The 21,663-nt window shown below is 35.7% G+C and overlaps 1 protein-coding gene across 1 annotated transcript in view; it reads left to right on the top strand.

Annotated features, from left to right (window-relative positions):
* Nucleotides 1-21,663, top strand: part of LOC142352049 (4-hydroxyphenylpyruvate dioxygenase-like) — a 44,541-nt gene that overhangs the window by 18,908 nt on the left and 3,970 nt on the right. Inside the window, exons 5-8 of the mRNA XM_075404396.1 lie at nt 10,541-10,690; nt 11,568-11,744; nt 15,551-15,690; nt 19,019-19,184. Of these exons, the coding sequence (XP_075260511.1) occupies nt 10,541-10,690; nt 11,568-11,744; nt 15,551-15,690; nt 19,019-19,184 (633 nt within the window). The remainder of the gene's footprint in view (nt 1-10,540; nt 10,691-11,567; nt 11,745-15,550; nt 15,691-19,018; nt 19,185-21,663) is intronic.

Genomic DNA, 21,663 nt, shown 5'->3' on the forward strand with positions numbered 1-21,663 from the left:
CAGATTCAACTGATGACTCAAAACGTCCAGCAAAACGAGCCGGCAAAACACTAACTCAGCGCCAAAAGAAAATACCAAAAACGTCTGTAAAAGTCGATGAGGATTCGGATTAATTTATTTTATACCTTTTGCTTCCTGTCATTGTTTATGCATTCATAGTTAGTTAATTAGCTTTTTCCCTTTTTGTTCGTTATGGTTGAGGCAATGTATGAGAACAGTCCTGAATATTTCAAGAAATTTCAAAAACGTTTCAAGTACAGTATTTGTGAGACGGAACCAAAACTTGAAAACACAACAATTGAAAATTATGCATATGGTTATCATTCATCTGCAACAGTTATCGAAGGTTGCACATTTGGCTCCAATCATTATCATGTTATGTATGAATTTGGTTCGCAGGATGATATTTTCGATCCTCTTTATGTACCTGCGGTGATACCGTGTCTCGTTAACTGTTTCAAATTACTTTTTCAGCCAACGCAAAAAGACTTTGTTAAACGTGGTGCAATTATTTCACGACTACATGTTGCTGTTGAGTACCTTTCAAAATCAATTTCTTCTTCTTCCAAGGTTACCAAGAACCAGAAACAACTTCCTGCATCCTTGAGTGAGGCAGCACCAAAATCTATTAGTACTTTTACGGCAAACAAACGTTCTTCTACAGTCCCTGATGTAACTATGAAACGATTTTGCCAGCTTATGCTAGGTGAACACTCATCAACACTTTATCAGATAATGGATATTCTGCTTAGTGGCCACGGGAGTTTTGTGCGAGAAACCGCAAACTCTTTCATAACCTTTCAGTTTTGTAAAAATTGATATTCAAAAAATGTTGTTGTTGTTTCAAAATTAAATTAACTTTTACTTCATATGTTTTACAAAAGCTAGCAACTCTAGTTCATTTACATCAGGTATGAATGGAAATTTCTCACTATAAAAAAATGAACAATATATATGCAAAATAAACCACAAAGCTGGGAGTCTGAGGATTGCAATGGAGACTGAATGTCTCTTCTATGTTCCATGATATCCATCATTATCTCCAAGTCTTCACATTGTTGTAAACGGTTGAAAATATCCTTGTAGGTAGTCAAGGGTAGAGCCAATGGATCCGCACAAAATATTATTGGGTATGCAAATCGTTTAGCTAGCACTACCCAGTGGGTTCCAATAGAGTTGGATCGTGATGAATTAACAATAATAAATGTGTTGGTTTGCAAGTTCAGCGGAAAATTATCAGCGGCATAAACCCCTCTGAATTTGAATTTGAGGTGTTTACACTTTTTCACTTGAAGATGAATTTGGTCTTCATCCATTAGTATGTGATCATGGGAAGAGCGTTTTTAGATGCGTTTCTTGCAGAGTCAATGTAGATCGTAGATGCTTTTTCCCCAAGAAAAAATATTTCAACGTTATGAGCTAACGCTGCATCGAACTTGAGTTCGACAGACAATGATGAATTTGTAAGCTCTGGATGAATAAAGTCATGAGTTGCCTCTTGAGTGCTGGTCAGATCAAATACCATTATATAATGGTTTGCGAACTCACTCAGAGGTATTCCGTGGCCATTTTCTACATAGGCTAATGCACTCATTGAATTGTAGTACAACCTCTTGTTGTCAGTTGTTGACATTGGAGTTCCAGCCGTTGCAAAACCATTTCGATAAATGGTTATCTCTCTGAAACCAAATTTTTGATAATGGAATGGATTAGCGGTGTTGGTACCGATGAATGCTGTACCAACGCATAATGCAACAATGACTCTTCTGATTGGCTCTTTAGTGAAAATGTCCTCATGTTTCCAGCTTTGTTGGCCTGTTGTAGCCAAGAATGTTTTGGTAATTACTTCATTGTATCGGTAAATTGCCGGAGTTTTCAATAATGTCTTCTCAATTGCACCTACAACATTATCTGACACTGTCATCTTCCTGATAAATAAATTAGCCTCATCTATTTTAACCTTGTAGTGTTTCGCTGCGTCTTCACTGATGACAGCAAAGTCATCTTGAGATCTTCTCATTGAAATGCGTAACGTAACTCCACTAACCAAATGTTTCTCACACGAAAAGAAATCAACCGCCAACTTTCCATATAGCGTTATACGTGCGGATTGTCGAACTGTTCTTTTTCTTATATCTGATATTGCTGCTGGAATAGTGCCCGGGTTTTCCTCATACTCGTAACCCTGACATTTTAGCCAGGTTTTCTTTGCGTCTGTCCCATGAGAGAATTCAGTTTCTATGAAACTTTTGTGTGCATAGTGTCCATTAGCTGTTGAAATTTTGATACCATTTGCAGAAACAGTACAGTCGGCGAAAAGTGAATGAAGGATATTATTAGCAAAATATGGAAGATCACTGGCATTAGCGTCACCAGCTGTGTAGCGCAAATCCGTTCCATCTGTTTGAAGTATTCGACACTTGATCTCCAGGTAAATTTTTTGCAAGTCAATAAAATTGTTGCGATCACCAACAACTTCAAATTCCAATGATGATCCTGAGGGCGAAAAAAGCGGTCCTGTTTTTTGCTCGAATGATTGATCAAATGTTACCAGCAAAGGTGGTTTTTCAAATAAGTCTAAAGAACTGTGAGTGGCTTCAGATGGTATTACAATATTAGTTCGCATTTTTCACTCGCGAGAAAAAATCCAGACGACTCCTTTTTGGACGGGTTTTCGAGAAATGATTCTTCTGGTTGAGATTTTGCGTTTTTGGTTGGGTCTCGTGTATTGTCGTCTTTTTCGTCTAATTATTTTACGGCCTGATGCAATACGCGATTGAAGAGATCCACCTATTTGTTTGCGAGCTGTTTTGGCTACTGTATTTTTCAGTGCTTGTTTTGCTGACTTTCTTTTGGTTGCAACTTCTACTAACTCTGGTGTTCCCTGAACCAATAAGTCACGACCAATCTTTTTTGCTGCGGGCCAGAGAAATTTGCGTGCTAATGGCAGAGCAACTCTTCCAATACCTGCAGCAAGGGCTCCAAAACCGCTGCCTCTTTGTCTGTAGTGTCCGGAAAAATGCGGCATTGATTGAGATGCTTGATTGCTGTAGTATGCCTCCATATCAATTAATTTTTTGAAATTTTAAACTGACTATAACTTTTCCGGTTCCAGTAAAAGGAATTAGTTTTCCAGTTTCGTTTCTCAACTCTACCTGGATGTTCTGAATGTTGTTTGATAATATTGGCTTGTAATCCAAATTTGTGTAGGACTTGTGGTGTATGGGTGTCACTGTGTTTATGCTACCGTTTCTCAAACGTCTTTCAGACTCAATGATTTTTATTACCGGAGCTCTCACATCACCAACGTTCTGATGTTCAATTATATCAATGTATACAAATATTAACTGTGATCCGCAAGTAATATCAACTGGAAAATCTTCAACATGTCGGTTCAAAGAGTTGCCTGCATTTTCTGACTTATAACCAATATGAATAAAACCATGATTCGAAATATCTCTTATTCCTTTAAAACCAAGAATACTGGGTACTTCTTCATCTTCGAATGACAAACCTTCGTTAGGTCCAAATTTCAAAACTAACTTTTGCGTTACAGTGTCAAAATCAAAGTCAAACTGTTTCAATTGAGCGATTCGAAAAATTTCTTCCAGAAGCTCTTCTGAACTGTTGTATATACCTTTGCGAATTCTTCGAAGTTGTCCGGTTCGGTTATGTAAAGCATCAAGTTCAGCGCCAGAACTGACATACGCAACTATTTCGGCTGAGTTTACATTATTGATGTTTGATGGAAATGATATTGAAGCAAGGGCAACTTGCCAATCTCCATCTAACTGTAAAGGTTGGGCAAGTTGATTTCGAAACTTGGCCATAGTATTATTGGTAAAAATTCCCATTGATGCATTCGATATCAAATCAATAGTAAATTCTTTATTAATACTCATGTTTAGTCTTCGACAGGAATGACGTTCACTTGGACTAATTCTGGTTCATAAAATTTACCTTTGATTATAACGTTGTTTGCGTCTATAAGGTTGTATGTTGGTGGACTGAGGGTGGCAACCTTGAATACTGAGAAGACTTCGTCTGTGTAATTTTGTTTATAACCTTTCCTAAATTTTTCGTCTGGTTTTGCAATCCGAACCAGGTCTCCTTCTTCGTATTTCGGCTTGTACTTTTTTGTGCTAATTGCTAGGGATATTAGAAACGGTTCATGTTTTTTAAAAGTTTTATTAAGTGCAAGTTGGGTAACACGATTAACACGACTGTTTATAGTATTTACAAACTGGGGCAATTCCTTAATATAACTCCAAGTCCAATTTTCTTCCAGGTATTTGTGAATAATGTTTTTGAGCGATCGAATATTCCTCTCAGCAAATGTCGACTTGGTTTCGTTTTCTGTTGTATATAAATGAATCTCCTTCTTTTCACAAAATGTTTTGAATTCACCTTTAAACTCGGATTCCTTGTCTGTCCAAACCCTCTCTGGTTTTTTCTGCTTTATCATTTTTTTGAACGCTTCAACAGCATCTTTTGCATATAAAGCTTTTATTGGTTGCACCCGTAGGTATCGCGATAAAACATCAACAGCCACCAGTAAATATTTGACTCCATTGTTGTGTTGGGCAATTTTATCCATATACGCCACATCGACAGACCAGATTTCGTTTATTCTGTATGCAACAGCTTTTAGTCTCGGAAAAGTTTTTCTGAATTGTTTGTATTTTGTGTATGGGGCTTTCGACTGAAGGTATTGAACCACTTTGGATCTTGGTAAACCACTGGCTTTCTTCAAATTAGCAATGCTACCAAAAGCTGCACTACCTTTTGTGTATAATTTGTTCAATTGTTTAACGTGAGAGGAAGTAATTTGTCCACGAGCTAGACGGTTGGATTTCGTCTTTTGCATCTTCAAAGCTTCCTTCATCGTCGCCAGAAGTTTTTGATTCTTCTGTTCTCGAGACTCCTGATTCTTCGTTTTCTGGTTCATCCTCAAACAACTGTAACTTTTCGTTTAGTGATAAGGCAAGAAATTTTTTTGCGTATGTATTACAAGTTAATTGTGAACTGATATCTAGAAAGGTCAGGACTTTGTAATGTTCAAGTGAAAGCTTAGATGTTGTTTGTTGTAGATCGTAAAGAAAATCTGCGACAAGAATTCCCGTGCTTGACTTATTAACCATTAGTCTTGATGTCTGATCCAGCGATAGAGATTCTGACTCTTCTATTTTTTCCAATATTATGCTCGCTTTTTCAAACTTTTTTCTGTCAAGGTGTTTAATATCTCTCAAAACTCGCTCCCTGATTTCAGTTGAAATTTTAGTATCAATTTTGTCATCTCTAGTCTCATTCAACTCATCTTTGACATTTTCCAAAATATTATCGGTCTGCTGTTGCGTGTCTTGTTGCGTGTTAGAAGGTGCTGGTGGAGACTTGCTTCTTTGCAACAGTGATATTTGTTTTGCTTTCTCTCGGACATTTTTATTGTTGAGAAGTTGAGCAATTTGAGGTTGTTCATTAGCATACATTTGACGAGGAATTAGCACAAACTCTTCAGTGTGCATTTTGCTCCAGAAAAGCAATACAAGGTAACGCAATCAGTTTAATTAGACGGATTCCAGAATCTGATCGAAAAATTTTGATTCTCTCTCTTTCTTCAACTCGCCTGTCTGCAAGTTTACGTAGGGGTTTCTCGAATTTTTTTAATTCAAGTTTTTTGATTGGTACAACTCCAGAGAGCACGTTCATCACACAGTCACTCAAGAACCAAATGAAATCGCCCTGATGTAATATTTCTATTTGAGCTGTGTTCTCATTCCTCTTATTTGCCCATTGCTTGAGCATAAGCAAATGTTTCTTTTTCATTTGTGATTGTTGTAATGACTGCTTCAGGGGACGAAATGTAAAAAACAGAAGGATCCGGTCCAATTAGTTGCGATGAAAAACGTAAACCCTGACTGGTTTTTGGGTCGAGATCAATCATCAAATGTCCAAAGGGCTCCGCAGTTGCTAGTTTGTATGCTTCTTTTATCAGTTGGAGACAATTCAACTGTTTTCCAAGATATTCAATTTGTTGAATGTCACGAAGCGACTTGAATAATATTATGTGTGTTGTATTCAGATCAATGGTTCTGGACCATTTGCTTTGATGGAACAAATTATGCTTGACGTATATAACATGTAATTTGCGATGACGTCCTGAGGTAGCTATTTTCACAAATTCTTTATCGTTGAAAATTTCTTCACATGAATCGTCATAGATAAGCAGACAATGTGATAGATTTTTTGTTATATCAAAGCCTGAGTATTTTAGAAACTCAATCCCTGGTATAACTCGTTGCATACCTTTGAAAAGAGGTTGGAACTCTTTGTAGAAATAATAAATTTTCTCAAAACGGGGATAAAAGGTCGAACCTTTTAGCATTCGAAACAAGAGTTCTGTTTTACCACAACCACTTGGTCCTACAATTGACATTAATACCCTGTCATGTGTAAGAATAACTTTGTTCATAGTTTGGGATTAGGTAATATGTAACCAACAAGACTTGATAAGAGAGCAATCCAAATTGATTTCTCTTCACAGCTTTCTGATAATAGAAAGAACATAGAGAAGCAAAGAATGATCATTAAGACAATGATACTCACTTGAACAAAAAATATTACTTCGGACCTTGGCACTGTTGAATTTGAACAACAACGCCATGGGGGCCTCTCCTTGTTGTTTACATCAAAGACTAAGTTGCTGATACCGGCGTCAGCCTCGTCTCTTTGACTCATTGGAGAAAAATAATTAATTGAAAAGTGAATTGAATCAAGAATGATATAGAATGTTAAATTTTTGAATTATCCACTGGGCAACTGTTTCATGTACCAGAACTCAAACAAATTGAAACCTTTAATATGACTTTTTATTTCTAGTTTGTAACAAACAGTTGATGAATCATTTTCTTTGAACGATGGTTGACTGAAGACTTTTTCAACTTCGGGGTGTTCCAAGACATATAACCGCAGCTCATTCGGCATCTCTTTTAGTGATAGCTCACGTTCTGGTGGTGTTTTCTTCAATCTAAATTGAGGAACTTTTTTGTCCGCCCATTGCTTCCAACGTGGGATTCGCTGCTCTTTGGGGGACTGCATAGGCTTCTGGTTTGCTTTGATCATAGCCACAATTGAACTGATTCCGATGTTCTCGAGCTCTCTGCTTATTTTTTACGTACAACTGGAAGTGATAGAAATTATCTATCACGGGCAGGAAAGCTCTAAAGCTGTCTAGCTCGTCGGGAGAAAGAGTAATGGTTGCAAAATAACGTTTTGCTGCTGTGCTATAAAGCGAATTGTAACGAGGTTGTTGTGCAGCGTTTGGCTTTTTGTTGAGATAGTTCGCTCGGTTCTGGTGATCACTTGAAAAATTATTCTGTATTGGTGGAGAGGGATCCTGAACTCTGTTGAATATTACAATAGGTTGATCGTCAAGTGGAGTCAAGCAAGTGAATATCTTCAAGTTGTCTGACAGATAGGTTGTTAAAGTTGATGTGTCTTCTCTGTGCATCACTTTGTGTCCACTGTGAGAATATTCGTGCTTTACGTTCCGCGCAGTGATTTGATAATTGATTGTTTGTTGAACGAAAATTTGAATGAAGATAACAGGGGGGTACTTGTGCTTCTGATATTATCTCTGAGATTCGGGGACAATTTAGATCCTCCAGATTATAAACAGTTTTATGTAAAAGCTTACTGAGGAGCTCACACTTTTCAATGCCTTTGGCAAAAAAATTTTTCCGGGTGAATCGGAAACTGAAACTCAGACAGATTGTTTTCAAATCACAGTAAGGTATATCACCTTCGTCCCAATCAAGACCGTGTAGGTTATTGGTCAGCCAAATAACAGTTTGTCTATCGTGTTCGGGTAAATCAGCGAATTTAAGTGGGGGTTTGAAAAATAATGTATCGTTGTAACTGGAACACAAACTGAGCTCTTTTATAATGAATCCAAGTGACTTGAGTTTGAAACCTTCGAGATCGAGGACAATTATATTTGTGGTTTTGCTGCCAAAATTCTCTAGCATTCCAATTCACGAAATAAATGTGAATGAAAAATTTTCACTGATAGAATGAATAATATTCCTGTCAAGTGGCCAAAAAGACAATTGTTTACTGGTGAGTAACGGAAAGCGTAAACATATCCAGGGCCTTTGTTTCTGCAATCTTTTATAAATCCAGCGGCGTCATGCAATGCAGCATGAAGTCGTAACACTTTGCTTCGTTTCAGTAAAGGATCTAATCTTGAATTATCAATTCCAATGAAACCACCATAGGGTCTAAATTTAAGTGCTATTTCCCCGTCAACTTCTGGATCTAATAAAGAACAAGCAGCTACGAAATATAACTGTCGATAAGATATGTGCGTATAATTTATGTTACCTCTCAGTGATAAAACTTTTTCATGAATGAGCTTGATCTCCTTTGTTCCTATTGTACTCATTTTTTACTGCTTACTAAACGTGTGCGTTTTGAATTTTTGTTTATAAGTCTCTCAATTCTGATTGGTCGTCAACTCGAATGATAAATCCAGCACTGCGATTGGTCAAATTAATTCGGAAATTTTTGTGACCCTGAACATGTTTGGGCATGATACAATGACTCTCTACTTAATATATCATTAATCATTTTATACATCTACTAACAGGTTAGTTATTTTACTGTTGTTTTCGCCAATTTATCTATGCATTTATAGACATAAGTGATTATGACCATAATTGTGTACATACTTACGTGAGAACATGTTTTCTAGTACAACTCTGGCGTTTTTATCAAGGTGTATGTATGTATGTATGTATGTATGTATGTATGTATGTATGTATGTATGTATGTATGTATGTATGTATGTATGTATGTATGTATGTATGTATGTATGTGTGTATATATGTATGTATGTATGCATGTTTGTATGTATGTATGTATGTATGTATGTATGTATATATGTATGTATGTGTGTATGTATGTATGTATGTATGTATGTATGTATGTATGTATGTATGTATGTATGTATGTATGTATGTATGTATGTGTGTATGTATAAATGTATGTATGTATGAATGTATATATACATGCTTGCATATATACATACATACATACATACATACATACATTTATACATACATACATACATACATACATACATACATACATACATACATGCATACATACATAAATACATACATATATACAAACATAAATACATACATACATACAATACATGCATGCATGGTATACATATATACAATACATACATATACATAATACATACATATATACAACACATGCATACATACCTACATATATACACACATAAATACATACATACATTACATGCATACTTGGTATACATATATACAAAACATACATATACACAATACATACATACATACATACATACATACATACATACATGTGTGTGCAAAAAAACTTCCATTTTTGGTCAAAAACAGGAAAGACACTTTTCGCATTGTGTTCGAAAAGGAAGTGTCCCATCCCGTTGTAATTTTACAAAAAAATTTGCGTTGCAAAAAATGTCCCAAAAGTGTCCCCCCTAGGGGGGACACTTTACGCATTCCAATCTTAATACATAGTGTCCCCCCCGTTGAGACCCCTGTCAGCTTTTTATACTACTACATTTATACATACATACATACATTTATACATACATACATACATACATACATACATACATACATACATACATGCATACATACATAAATACATACATATATACATACATAAATACATACATACATACATACAATACATGCATGCATGGTATACATATATACAATACATACATATACATAATACATACATATATACAATACATGCATACATACCTACATATATACATACATAAATAAAATACATACATATACACAATACATACATATATACAATACATGCATACATACCTACATATATACATACATAAATACATACATACATTACATGCATACATGGTATACATATATACAAAACATACATATACACAATACATACATACATACATACATACATACATACATACATACATGTGTGTGCAAAAAAACTTCCATTTTTGGTCAAAAACAGGAAAGACACTTTTCGCATTGTGTTCGAAAAGGAAGTGTCCCATCCCGTTGTAATTTTACAAAAAAATTTGCGTTGCAAAAAATGTCCCAAAAGTGTCCCCCCTAGGGGGGACACTTTACGCATTCCAATCTTAATACATAGTGTCCCCCCCCCGTTGAGACCCCTGTCAGCTTTTTATACTACTCACAGCCCAGAAGCAAAATGCTTGCACGTTTAAATGGCGCCCCCAAGAAATTTGTCTCAAAGTAATATAACCGCTGAATTTTTTCGAATTGTCGAAAATAAGGACAAAAATAGTGGATGTAAGAGAAGTTTAAGGCACTAAAAGATGATAAATTAACTGTAAATTAACTGATTTTTAGAAGAGTTGGTTAAATAAATTGGTATCTTTTCAACTTTTTTTCAACTTCTTTAACCTTATTTTCAACTTTTTTTTCAACTTTTTTAACCTTATTTTCTTACTTAGGCGGTGTTTGTATTCGAGAGTGCCTTGGTTCCGGGCAATGACCAAATGGGAGAGCACCAGAAACGACACGGGGATGGAGTCAAGGACGTGTCATTCACAGTTGATGACTGTGAAAAAGTTTTTCAGGCTTCAGTTCAAAGGGGAGCACAGGTGAATAAAAACTCAGACGTAAAGTTAATCGAGAATTAATACGCGAAACAAAAAATTGACATCAGAAGATTTTTCCTGCTCTAAGATCAAAAACTGTGATAAGATGTCAAACTATAATCGTGGGTGCTACACTTGAGAGCTTTATCCATCAATTTAACCAAAATCAAGAGGGCAACTAATGTGATAAGAAAGATGACCTGATCTGCCGCCCCGCCCACCCCAGTGTTTATAATTCCCCCCGGCTACTTACAAGCAATCTGATATTATATAGAACGGTATTATGTATAAATTAGCACATGCGCCGGGGGCGTACCTATTATATGCACAAACCTGGTGGTGGTGGTGGTGGTGGTGGTGGTGATGGGGGGGGGGGGGGTAGATCTAAAAATCTTTGAGTTTGGCTAATAAATAATCCAAAAGGCGATCATAGTCTCAGTTCCGAATAGGTTCAATATGCCCTGCAAAATCAAAACATGAGTTGAAATAATTCGCTGTTGTTTGGATTAATTCGCGGAGTGTCGAATTGAGCTTAAATTTTTGTCTGGACCAACTGGTCAGAATCATTTAGGCCTGGATCACTTGATTCAAATTTTTACCTCTTCACCTGGATATCCTAAGTACCGTTAAAAATGATGACTTCATACAAAATGGTCAACCTGAGTTGACCATTTTGTATGCAGTCATCATAAGGTAATAAAAAATTTCTCCTATCGCCATTTCTAGATGATCCAGCCCAATCGTCCAAAAATACCGATCGAAAAAAAAGTTTTTTTTTCAAGAAAAACGTCAAGTTTCAGCAAAACTTCGTGCACGCCTTTTCGACCCATTTTTTCCAGTTGCATTGTTGTCAAAATTTAAAAAAATGGTTCTATTTCAGGTTGTGCATCCTGTTTGGACGGAATCCGACGAATTCGGGAGTGTGACTTTTGCCCAAGTGAAGACATACGGAGACACAATTCACACCTTTGTCGAGAGAAAGAATTACTCCGGTGTTTTCTTACCTGGATTCAAAAAGAGTGAACAAACAGACAACCTGTTGGAAAAACTACCTAAGGTAGGTAGGCACGTGAGCTTTCACTCAAATTTCCTAAAAAAATGCATTTCTCCCGTTTTCCTTTATTGTTTGTTTTTATTAGGAAACTTTGAAAAAAAAACAACAGAATTCGGATATTCTCTCTATGCGGATGATACTCCTTATCGCAAGAAAGTTGGGGAAAATCTATCGCTATACTGATGTATAAAATCCAATTATTTCTTAAAAGTGCGCAAAATTGTGTGCATCTTTATTCATTAATCTCACGCGGTTTGTAATCTTACTCTTATGGCCATTGAAAGTAATGCCTTAGTCTGAACATAAACGAATGAAAGTCTGCACATAGAATCGTTCCGTTTGAGACAGATTGGTCATATCAGTTTTGTTCAGTCAGGTACCTCAACCTGTATTGTCTTTTCCTACACAACGATTTAATGGAGCTAAGAACATTTATCCGGGAAAAACTTCATGAGACCTTACACAACTAAAAAATTGTAGTAATTGCCTTATTGGACACTAAATATACACCAAAAACATTCGAATCAGTACAGAATTCAACAGTCGAAGTGTTATGTTTCCTTATCACCAGGATTTAAAAACATCTTTTGTAATTTCAACTCTTTACTTTTGTTCTTCTTCGAGAATTTCACAACGATAAGACCACTGCTCAATACATTTGTTGACCCGCTCACAGCTTGCCATATCTTCATATGAGACTTGGCGAGTTTTGTGCTACAACTGGCAGGTCTTGTACATTGAAGCAAACAGTTAATAAAGAAGTCACAAAATTTTGCAAATAAATTCCCTCAGAAAACAAGACAAATCTAATGTTAGTTGCTGACCCTTCTACAAAACAATACACTTTTCAGAAAACAATGGAAATTATTTTTTGTAAAAATTTTGGGGAAAGATTTATTGGTATTTTGTCAATTAAAACTAACAAAAAAATAATTGGAAAAATTATTTTCGACAATGTTTTCGAGGAGAACAGACTCAGTTGAATTGTCTTGTTGAAATTGAAATGTGAAGGTGTGCTAATAATTCATAGCCCAAGGGGATAGCGAATGATTAAATTGTAAGAACCTGCATGACAAATGGTTAACATATAAGTTTCCTGCGTTTTCGTTCCGGACGATCTGAATTATAATTGGTTAATTCAATTTGATATTCAATCAATTACCGTAGATAGCGCGTGGGAAAAATTGATCATTTAGAAAAACATAAAGCACTGTGACCAAATTTGACAAAAAGGTTATCTGTCAAATTAATCATTTCCAGATGACTTTTTGCAATGCAGTTAATAAATGCTAGATCACAATGATCTTTTACAATCCATAGCTAAAAATGGAAATTTTGCTGGGTTAAAATTTTTTGAAGCCTTATTTAAATCTTGCAACGTTTCATTACTTTCTAAGAACTTATGCAAGAATACATGTTTTAAGTGGAAAGTTTAAATTGCATGCACCTTGTCTGGTCGTATGGTTAATTTGTAAGAGGTTTAGTTCTAAAAGCTACTGCAAGAATATATCTTTTTAAGTCGAATGTTTACCTTGTAAAACGAATGGAAGGAAAACCAGAAGTTCCTAAAAGCTAACCATTCAATTTCGACCCGAGAGACCATGAAGTGTAAAAAGGTACCTAAAAGTGGGTACTTCTAAATTTCCTCTTTGAACGAGACCATCAATTGATATTTGTTGTTGTTGGGTGGGATTGAACTTCATAGACACTAATTTTTTCGTATAATACGGCACACTCAACTACAAAACCACTTCTTAGTGGCTCTTCAAATTTTTTTAAAGAGCCACTAAGGACAATTGGCACTTACTTGCCACACGCGAAGCAAAACAACCTACAGCAATGCAAAATGGTTAGACACCGTTGAAACGCTGCAGAAATTTGAACAAAAACTGAAACAAAGACCAATTTTCAGTACTGTTATTAATGCAATCAGAATTCTATTTCTTTTAATGCAAAAATATTCATTTTTAAGCTGATTGGCTAAACTTTGTTGTAGAAATTTTCTGTATTAACGGCGCTAAGTTAGTCGAAGATTTAGAATAAAGCTCAAGCAGAGTATTGCAATCTAAATTTGAAGAATCAAACTTATTTTAGGATTGATCAGAAGCCAGCAAATAATTTTCTGAGAAGTACGGAAACTGAACTCAATCTGTTTCGGCAAAAAACATGGACAAATATTGAAAAGAAAATAATTTCATTGTATTGTGGTGTTGGGTTGAGAACCAAATTGTCTTGATCGGCAAAATTTTTCTTTGGAAGTGAAATTCAAATCAAATGACCTTGTTCTAGTTTTGAGAGTTTATATTAGCCATTTTTTTATGCTGCAAAAGTTGCGGGAATTATGCGACTCGTTTTTAAGTCAACTCAGACAAAAATCATTTCTTTTCTTGATTCACTTCTGACATGATTAATAAACAACATGCTCCGGAGCAAAGAATAGCCAACATCACCTTAGAGAAGACATCCAGTTCCCCCAGTTGCCTCAAAATCGGTACCGAAAAAAAACTGGTTAAAAAGTGAACTAATCAGCCAAAACACGTTCGAGAGTGGAGACAGGGCACATGTACGCGGTGTGAGTTGTTGCCACATTCACCACACAGTGTTGACCATCTCGTCCAGGGTACAATTCTAGAACTCGCCCAAGAGACCAAGTTCCTTGTGCAGTCATATCGGTCAAAATCAAAACAATGTCATAGACTCTGAGCGGTGTCTGATCACCTTCTCTCCATTTAGATCTCTCTAACGGTGTCGGCTGATACTCCTTCACGAGTCGTTTCAAGAAGTGGTTGACCATTTATTGCTAATTTTTGCACGATTTGAAGCAGGGAGGAATTTGATTCTTGAAATTTCCTGCCGACAGGGAGTTGAAAAGTGAATTAATCAAAAAATGATTTGGCGTAATAGGATTTTTTTTGGGAAGGTCAGCGACAATTGTCAGTGGTCTGCAGATTAATGTCGCTGCGGTTTCGAACAAAATTGTCCAGAACACATCGAGTGACATTCTTCTGGAGTCTATAATGATCAAGAGAGTGCGCTTCGCGATCTGGAGTAAAAATTATGAAACAATTATTTTGAGTTCAACTTACTTTGTTTTATTCTTGTGAGGTTATATCAGCCAAGTTTTTATGCTAAAAAATTTACGGAAAGTAAGCATCTTTTTTTGCGTCAAATCGGACAAAGGTCGATGTTTTTTCATGATTAACTGCCTTGCTATCATATTCCGCGCATTTTAAAAAAAAGTATTCCACCGAAAATTTTTTGTCTTCTTTTAAGGTACAACGATTGGTACAATCGTTTTCGACGAAACAGGTCTGCCTCTTTTTTTTGCATAAAAGGGGTTGGGGTCAAATCTGTCGTTGTTAAGAGAAGAGAGATGTACTCAGATAGTTTTTTTCACACTCTAAGCAGCCTCTGATTATGACAATTGCGGGACTGAACTAGATGCCTTTACATGCTGAAACGGTTCTTTAACTCTGCTTTACTAATAGGTTGAGCTGACCTATCATCAAAGTTTGATCCAGAAAACTGTTTGATTTTTATGCGTTCAAGAGGCTGTCCCGAACCTGTAATTTCAAGCGCATATTTCTCCATTTTGCTATCCAATAGAATCTAGCCAGAGGCTGCTCTGAACAGGGTCCATCCCGTGTTGAGGTGGTGGATATAAGAAACGAATTTCAACGTCTGGGGTTACCCTCCTAGATGTATTATTTACATGGCTCAAACCAAACTTTTTGTCGCCCTTCTTCGAATCATAGTCAAACTGTCTTTTTTGTGTTGGAGACCACCTATTGAAATGTGTTGTCTTCTAGGTGGGATTAAACTTCATAGACCATGTGGTGGGCAATCAACCTGAACAGAAAATGGAAACTGTGGCTGAGTGGTATGAAAACATCCTTCAATTCCACCGATTCTGGTCTGTAGACGATCGGCAGCTATCTACAGAATATAGGTTTGACATGTATACCTGAGGCTTTTCACTACTTGAGCGAGCCAAAGTCTGGATCATGAACTTGTTTGGTCTTTCATAAATGGAACGAGTCACAATCTGTATCATATCGCATTTTGGTCTGTACGGGTCTTTTCATAAGCGTTTTTGAACGAGCACATGAATGCACCAAAATTTTGAACGAGGCAAAGTCTTGATCATAGGCATTTTCGGTCTGCCTGGGTATTTTCATGAGCAAAAATAGTCTGGATGGGTATTTTCATAGATCATTTTGAGCGAGGACCTCAACCTGGGTAATCTATGGATGGTTCCTCTACTGAAATTCACACAGCGAAAAAATTATGTTTTCTATTTGTATACCATCACAATATTTTTTTACTTTTTCGCTAAGTTGATAGACTGATAGTTTGCATAAGCTTTGGGGCGTTTTTTTCAGGAAGTGGGTTTTGTAATTGTCGAAAAACAATTCCGCCACTTTTTCGTCAAGTGCAAAACCCACACCCTGAAAAAACGCTCCTTAAGAATCACTGAAGCATGATGACGATATAAATGAAAGCACTAAATATAATTCAAAAGCCTCAAACATATGCATCATTTCAACTGAACTTAAAAAAATCTAAAAAGCAGCAACCATTGGGAAAACCGCAAAAACCTCTCCAAGATTTTTGGGGAAAAAACTAAAAATGAAAGCAGTGCAGAATATAATGAAGGCTTCCACAAAACTGAAAATCCGCTGCTCGGTTTTTGCAAGATCAATGAGATTTTGCTGCGGAATTCCAACTTTTTCAAATAGAATCTCCGTTTGATTTTGAAAAACCGTTTCGGCAAGGAGGAAGGAAAAGTCAAAAAATGTTGGAAATTCTTGCAAGTTGCAAGTTTACCAAGAAAAATTGACAAAACTTGGACAGGGTCCACTTGCTACATGATCCCAATTGGGTTTGTTCATTCTTTAATGAGGACCAAAAGGATTTGCTCCGGGATCGAGAGAGTGTCGGGCAGCGCCCCTCGCCCTCACCACGTACCCTGTGTACAATATTGTCAAGCATACACTATTCTATTGCAGAGTTGTTTTGCTGATTCCTGAATGTTTGAACAAGCGAAATGTGGATTTCAAGATCAAAGTCACTTAGCTATCAATTTTGGAAAACAAAAAAGTTATAATGAATTTCCGCAATAACAAAGAGAATTTGAACACCTCGAATAGATGCAAAAAAATTGTCGCGGCTATTGAAAGTCGATATATTTCGCAAAGAGTGGGCGAGCCACATGAAAATAAATATCTAAAAAGCAACAGGGCAAAATCAAGCATGCAAAAGGGTGATTATTCTTTACAATTGGACAACTTTAATTCTATAATGGGTTGGCTGGATAAATGGGAATTTGTGCCAACATTTGCGGTACTTTCTATTGCGGTACACACTGTCATCACATTAGAGAAACCAACTGCCGCATGAAACTCTTGTTTGACCAAAGACAAAAATCAACCAAGAAAAATAGGATCTATTCTGTTCAACCCAATCCAGATCAGTTGCAAATAAATTTTTCTTTTTCGGCACCAGATTCACGTGCTATCTTTTGCATATTAACATGCTATATAACAACACATAGTAAGTTAGTGGGGGTATTGAACAAGAGGGGGGGGGGGGGGTGTGGGCAGAATAGATCCCAGAAATTTCTTGCTGCATTAAAAAAGCTTGCTTGATCTTTGGTTTTTCCAAGCATTTCAAATTTAGCGGTCAGTTGATGCATAGAGTTCTAAAGTTCTAAATCTATCAGGATTCAGAGTCATCAGGCACTGTTCTTTTTTTTTGTATGCGCAAGTTATATCTCCTAGATAATCATAATTTTGAAGCGTTCACAAACAAACTTTGCTTTTATGCGAACCTAGTTTGGTTGCACGAAGTTAGCACCTCGTTACAGTCTGCTTGACATCACTGTTGTGCACTGATGAAAAGGTACTCTCGGGGGTTGGTTGTGTACAACACTCACAAAATTGAAGGCTTTAAAAGTTTATTTTTATAAAATAATTCACGAGAACTAGAAACTGAACCTTAGTTTTTTATTATTATTATTATTATTATTATGTTTAGTTATTCAAGGTAAAGATGTAGTATGTTTGATTTATAATATTACAACATGTAACTTTAACCTTGGGGTTATTCGAATTTACATGTTTGAGATTTTAAAAAAAATTGTAAGTTTCAATTGGAAGAGTACTTCTTCTGTATTTTTTATTTAATTAAATTTTCTCGCTGTATTTGTTCATGTAAACTTATGAAATCCGATTTCACATTTTACTCATGTGAATTACACTTACGTTTTCTCGATGCTAAAATTGTTAGTCCTCTCAAAATTATCAGCGTATGTGTGATTCGCAAAGGTATTTAAGATCACATGCATAAATTTAGGTTGTGAACATTGCTTACTTTTGAGTGCAAGTTTGTCAACTGGTGTCTTGTCAACTGAACTGTAATGCTGAGGTGGGTAGATTGCTGACATTGATATTATCGCATAAGCAGGTTCTACTTTAGAATTATGACCATAAATTATAAAATAATTGTGGTTTCTGCGTAATCGCAGCGGAACAGCATTAGGCCTACAGTAGCCTGTTTTCAGCTGCCCTTTGTCTTATCAAGGTTAAAAAAGATTTCTAGGATTTTAATACAATTCGAGGTAGAACTCAGCTCAATACAAATGTGCTAATATTATTGTCAGTGATCAACATTAACGAGCGTGCTAGATTGTTAACTTTAAATAACGATGCCTGTTTTCTGTATGCTTTATTAATGCAAGAACAAGTTTTAAGAGTCGATCAGAGCTTTGCTGCTGAAACGCTTGTGTTCTGTTAACAAAGGTTAGGGTCTGGTTTCCTCGAATTATAACAGCATGAATCTTTTTCGAGAACTTTAAAAACTAATTATCAAAACGAGATGCAAAGGTAGCACGTTTTTCACATTTAGTTGGTAAAGTTTGCTTTTCGATCAGAGTTTGATAAAAAAAATTTGAAATATAAACTGAAATCTACCACAGTTATCAGGTTCGCTTTCGCTTCTTTGTTCGTTTTTGATATATCTGAAGGCAGACTAATGTGAAGAGTTGCAGGTTTCTTTTTGTCAAATCGAAAAATTCGATTCGTAGCATTTATACTCAAAACTTGCCAATCAGCGTGGAGAAGACTTCACTGAAGAATTTAACGTCTAAAATTTGCATAATCAAAGATCTGATACAGTTCTGATCCAAGAGTTTCATTTTCTTCGACTCAGAACTGACTAACTATTGACGATTTTTTCACAACTCAATGTCTGAAAGTCGGTCCTGTTTCCTTTCTTAGCTCCCTGCGCAGCATTGTTGTGACCAACTTTGAGGAGACGGTGAAGATGCCGATTAATGAGCCAGCGCCTGGAAAGAGGAAGAGCCAGATACAGGAGTACGTGGACTTCTACGGGGGAGCGGGGGTGCAACACATTGCTATCAACACTAACGATATCATACATGCAGTTAGTTCACATGCACAAATTAACGCCTTAATCATTATTTTAAAAAATGATGTTAATTTGGTCGTTCAAATCATAGTTGCGGACTTTCTATGATTATGGCCACGTTTTGTAGTTTTTTGTTTCCCGCGATATAAGTTATCAATAAAAAAAATTACTGTCCGCAACAATTTCTTTCTGTCAAAATAATTTCTGTAATCAGCTCAGAAATTAACAAAGCAAGATAAGATTAAAGTCCAGCATCAAAAATTTGGGTCGAGCCAAAATCTAGTTGAACGATTAGGTCCAGCTAAAATATTTTCAAGGGCTGTTTGAGTCGCGCATGCTCTTTTCGTGCCACTTTTCGGTCAAGCATGGTCTGTTCATTAGTCGAGGTCTGAAAATAGGGATTTTGCGTTGTAAGATGAAACCAAACAAAAATACATCGAAAACCTAGAATTTAGCAAAAAAAACTCAAAACGACCCAGCTTTGACCAAACTGTTATTGTTTCTTGATCAATACTGACGCTTTTTGGGAACCATTTATTAACTCGAGGTTTTTCTTTTGTTTTTGTGGAAATTGTACATAATCACAAGTTTCAATTACATCTCTTCGAAAATAAATGTATTTGTCAATTGATAGAAAACTGCTTAAGTGTCGTGATTTTTCTTACAATTAATTTCATTTACTTTTCAATTTGCTTTGCAATGGGCTCTCTTTGGGGCAAAAATACATGGGTTATTTCTTTTAAATTATATATATTTTGAACTGCCCAGACAGTTAAAAACTCTATCTCCATTGTTGTTCCGACCCCCACTTTAGTGGGGAGGGAGGAACTATATACTCAGCTGGATTTTTTTTGTTCAGTCAATTTTGGCCGACCGATATTTTCATCGTAGAGAAATGTGAGTGGTATCATTAAAAAGCCCGTCCAGTGTAGAATACGGAATTAAAAAGATTTTTTTTCGAATTTCTTGTTTTACAGGGAGTTATCGGGGTTTAAAGTTTTGTGAACATTCGACTGTTTTTGTTCATAATTTCAGTAATTTTTGCTAAAAATTGGCACAACTTCGCTAATATAATCCAGAATAAGTAAAAGTTTTTAACGGCAGAGTGTTGTTGTTACCATTAGAGACAGAAGAGCGTTGCTGAATTGTTTGATTGAAGTTTTTTGTCAAATGTTTTTGAAAAAAATTTCAAAATTCAAATTTTTTCATCAAAAATGGCACAAAAAAGCTTTTTTGGTTCACTTTGTTAAAGATTGCCAGACTTAGTGACCTAGAAACCATAACACAGACTCACTAATCTCAAAAAGAGCGCTAGTTGCAATTAGGCGCCGTATGAAAGTCTTCAGGAAATAAAACTTTGTCGTTTTTTGTAGGTTTAACTCGATAATTATACAAAATGCATCTTTTTTTCAATATTTGAAGAATTGCACTCAACAATTGGTCTAATTCGCATATACTTTGAACAATTGGTCGTGTTGCTGGGCGCGCGAAAAAAAAGAGGGAGAGGTTCAATAATATCATGGACTCCTAGAATCAGAGACGTTTCGGTTGTTATTTTGATGCTGCCTTTTTTCAAAAAATTTTGCTTTTGTTTTTTTAATGTCAATTACTGACAATACTTTTCATTCATGGCTCCCTTAATGACAGCTCCAATTTACGTAAATTAGAGGCTGAATGTAGATACAGTTTATTGTCAGAGAACCAAAGGGTTTTTATGGCTTTGAGGGAAAGTACTTCCGAATTAAATTTCTAAAAAAAAAACATAGTATTCTTCAACTTATCCCTTTTTGTTCTGGTTTGCGTTTTTTTTCGTATTTTACCATGTTGTATCATTTTCGTAAATATCCTCATTATTTAGAGCTCTTTTTAATGTTTTGTTGAATCAAAGAATAATTTTTTTGTTATTTTTTTTAAATAAACTTTTTAAATGATGTCTTCAGGGCTTAGACAATTTTTCAGAAGAACTTTGTGAAATTTAGATAATTTTCAGTTTTGTGGTTCTTTTTGCAATCATTTTATGATAGTCGTTTTACAAAAAGATGTTATGAGGATCAAAGAAGACGCAAATGAACATTCTTTTTTCTCGCGGTTAATATCTAATAATTTTAATGGCTTCAAAACTGATTTCGTTAAAGTTGTTTGTGAAATTTCTTTGTTCAGCTTGTATTTAATGATATTTTATAGTCTTATAATTTAGTCTCATTAATAACAGTCGCAATTAATTTTCCGAGTAGTTGCAAGACAAACTGTCTACTTTTTTAGTCGAAAGCATTTGTTGGCTATGAATCTTGATACTATTTGTTTTTAATAAAAAAAGAGATAGATTTTCAGATCTGCCAATTTTTGTTTCTGTTAAATTGTAGCCAAGCATCCTTATATAAAATTCACATCATTTATCTTTTGAAATACAATTTGCTCTTTATAACGGTTTTATTTTCTTCAAAGGTTCTTTCTTCTGGGAACAACCAGTTTTCATAAAAAACAATTTTTGTGA

The sequence above is a fragment of the Convolutriloba macropyga genome, chromosome 13 (genome assembly GCF_964194025.1).
Source record: "Convolutriloba macropyga chromosome 13, txConMacr16.3, whole genome shotgun sequence".
Lineage (NCBI taxonomy): Eukaryota > Metazoa > Xenacoelomorpha > Acoela > Convolutidae > Convolutriloba > Convolutriloba macropyga.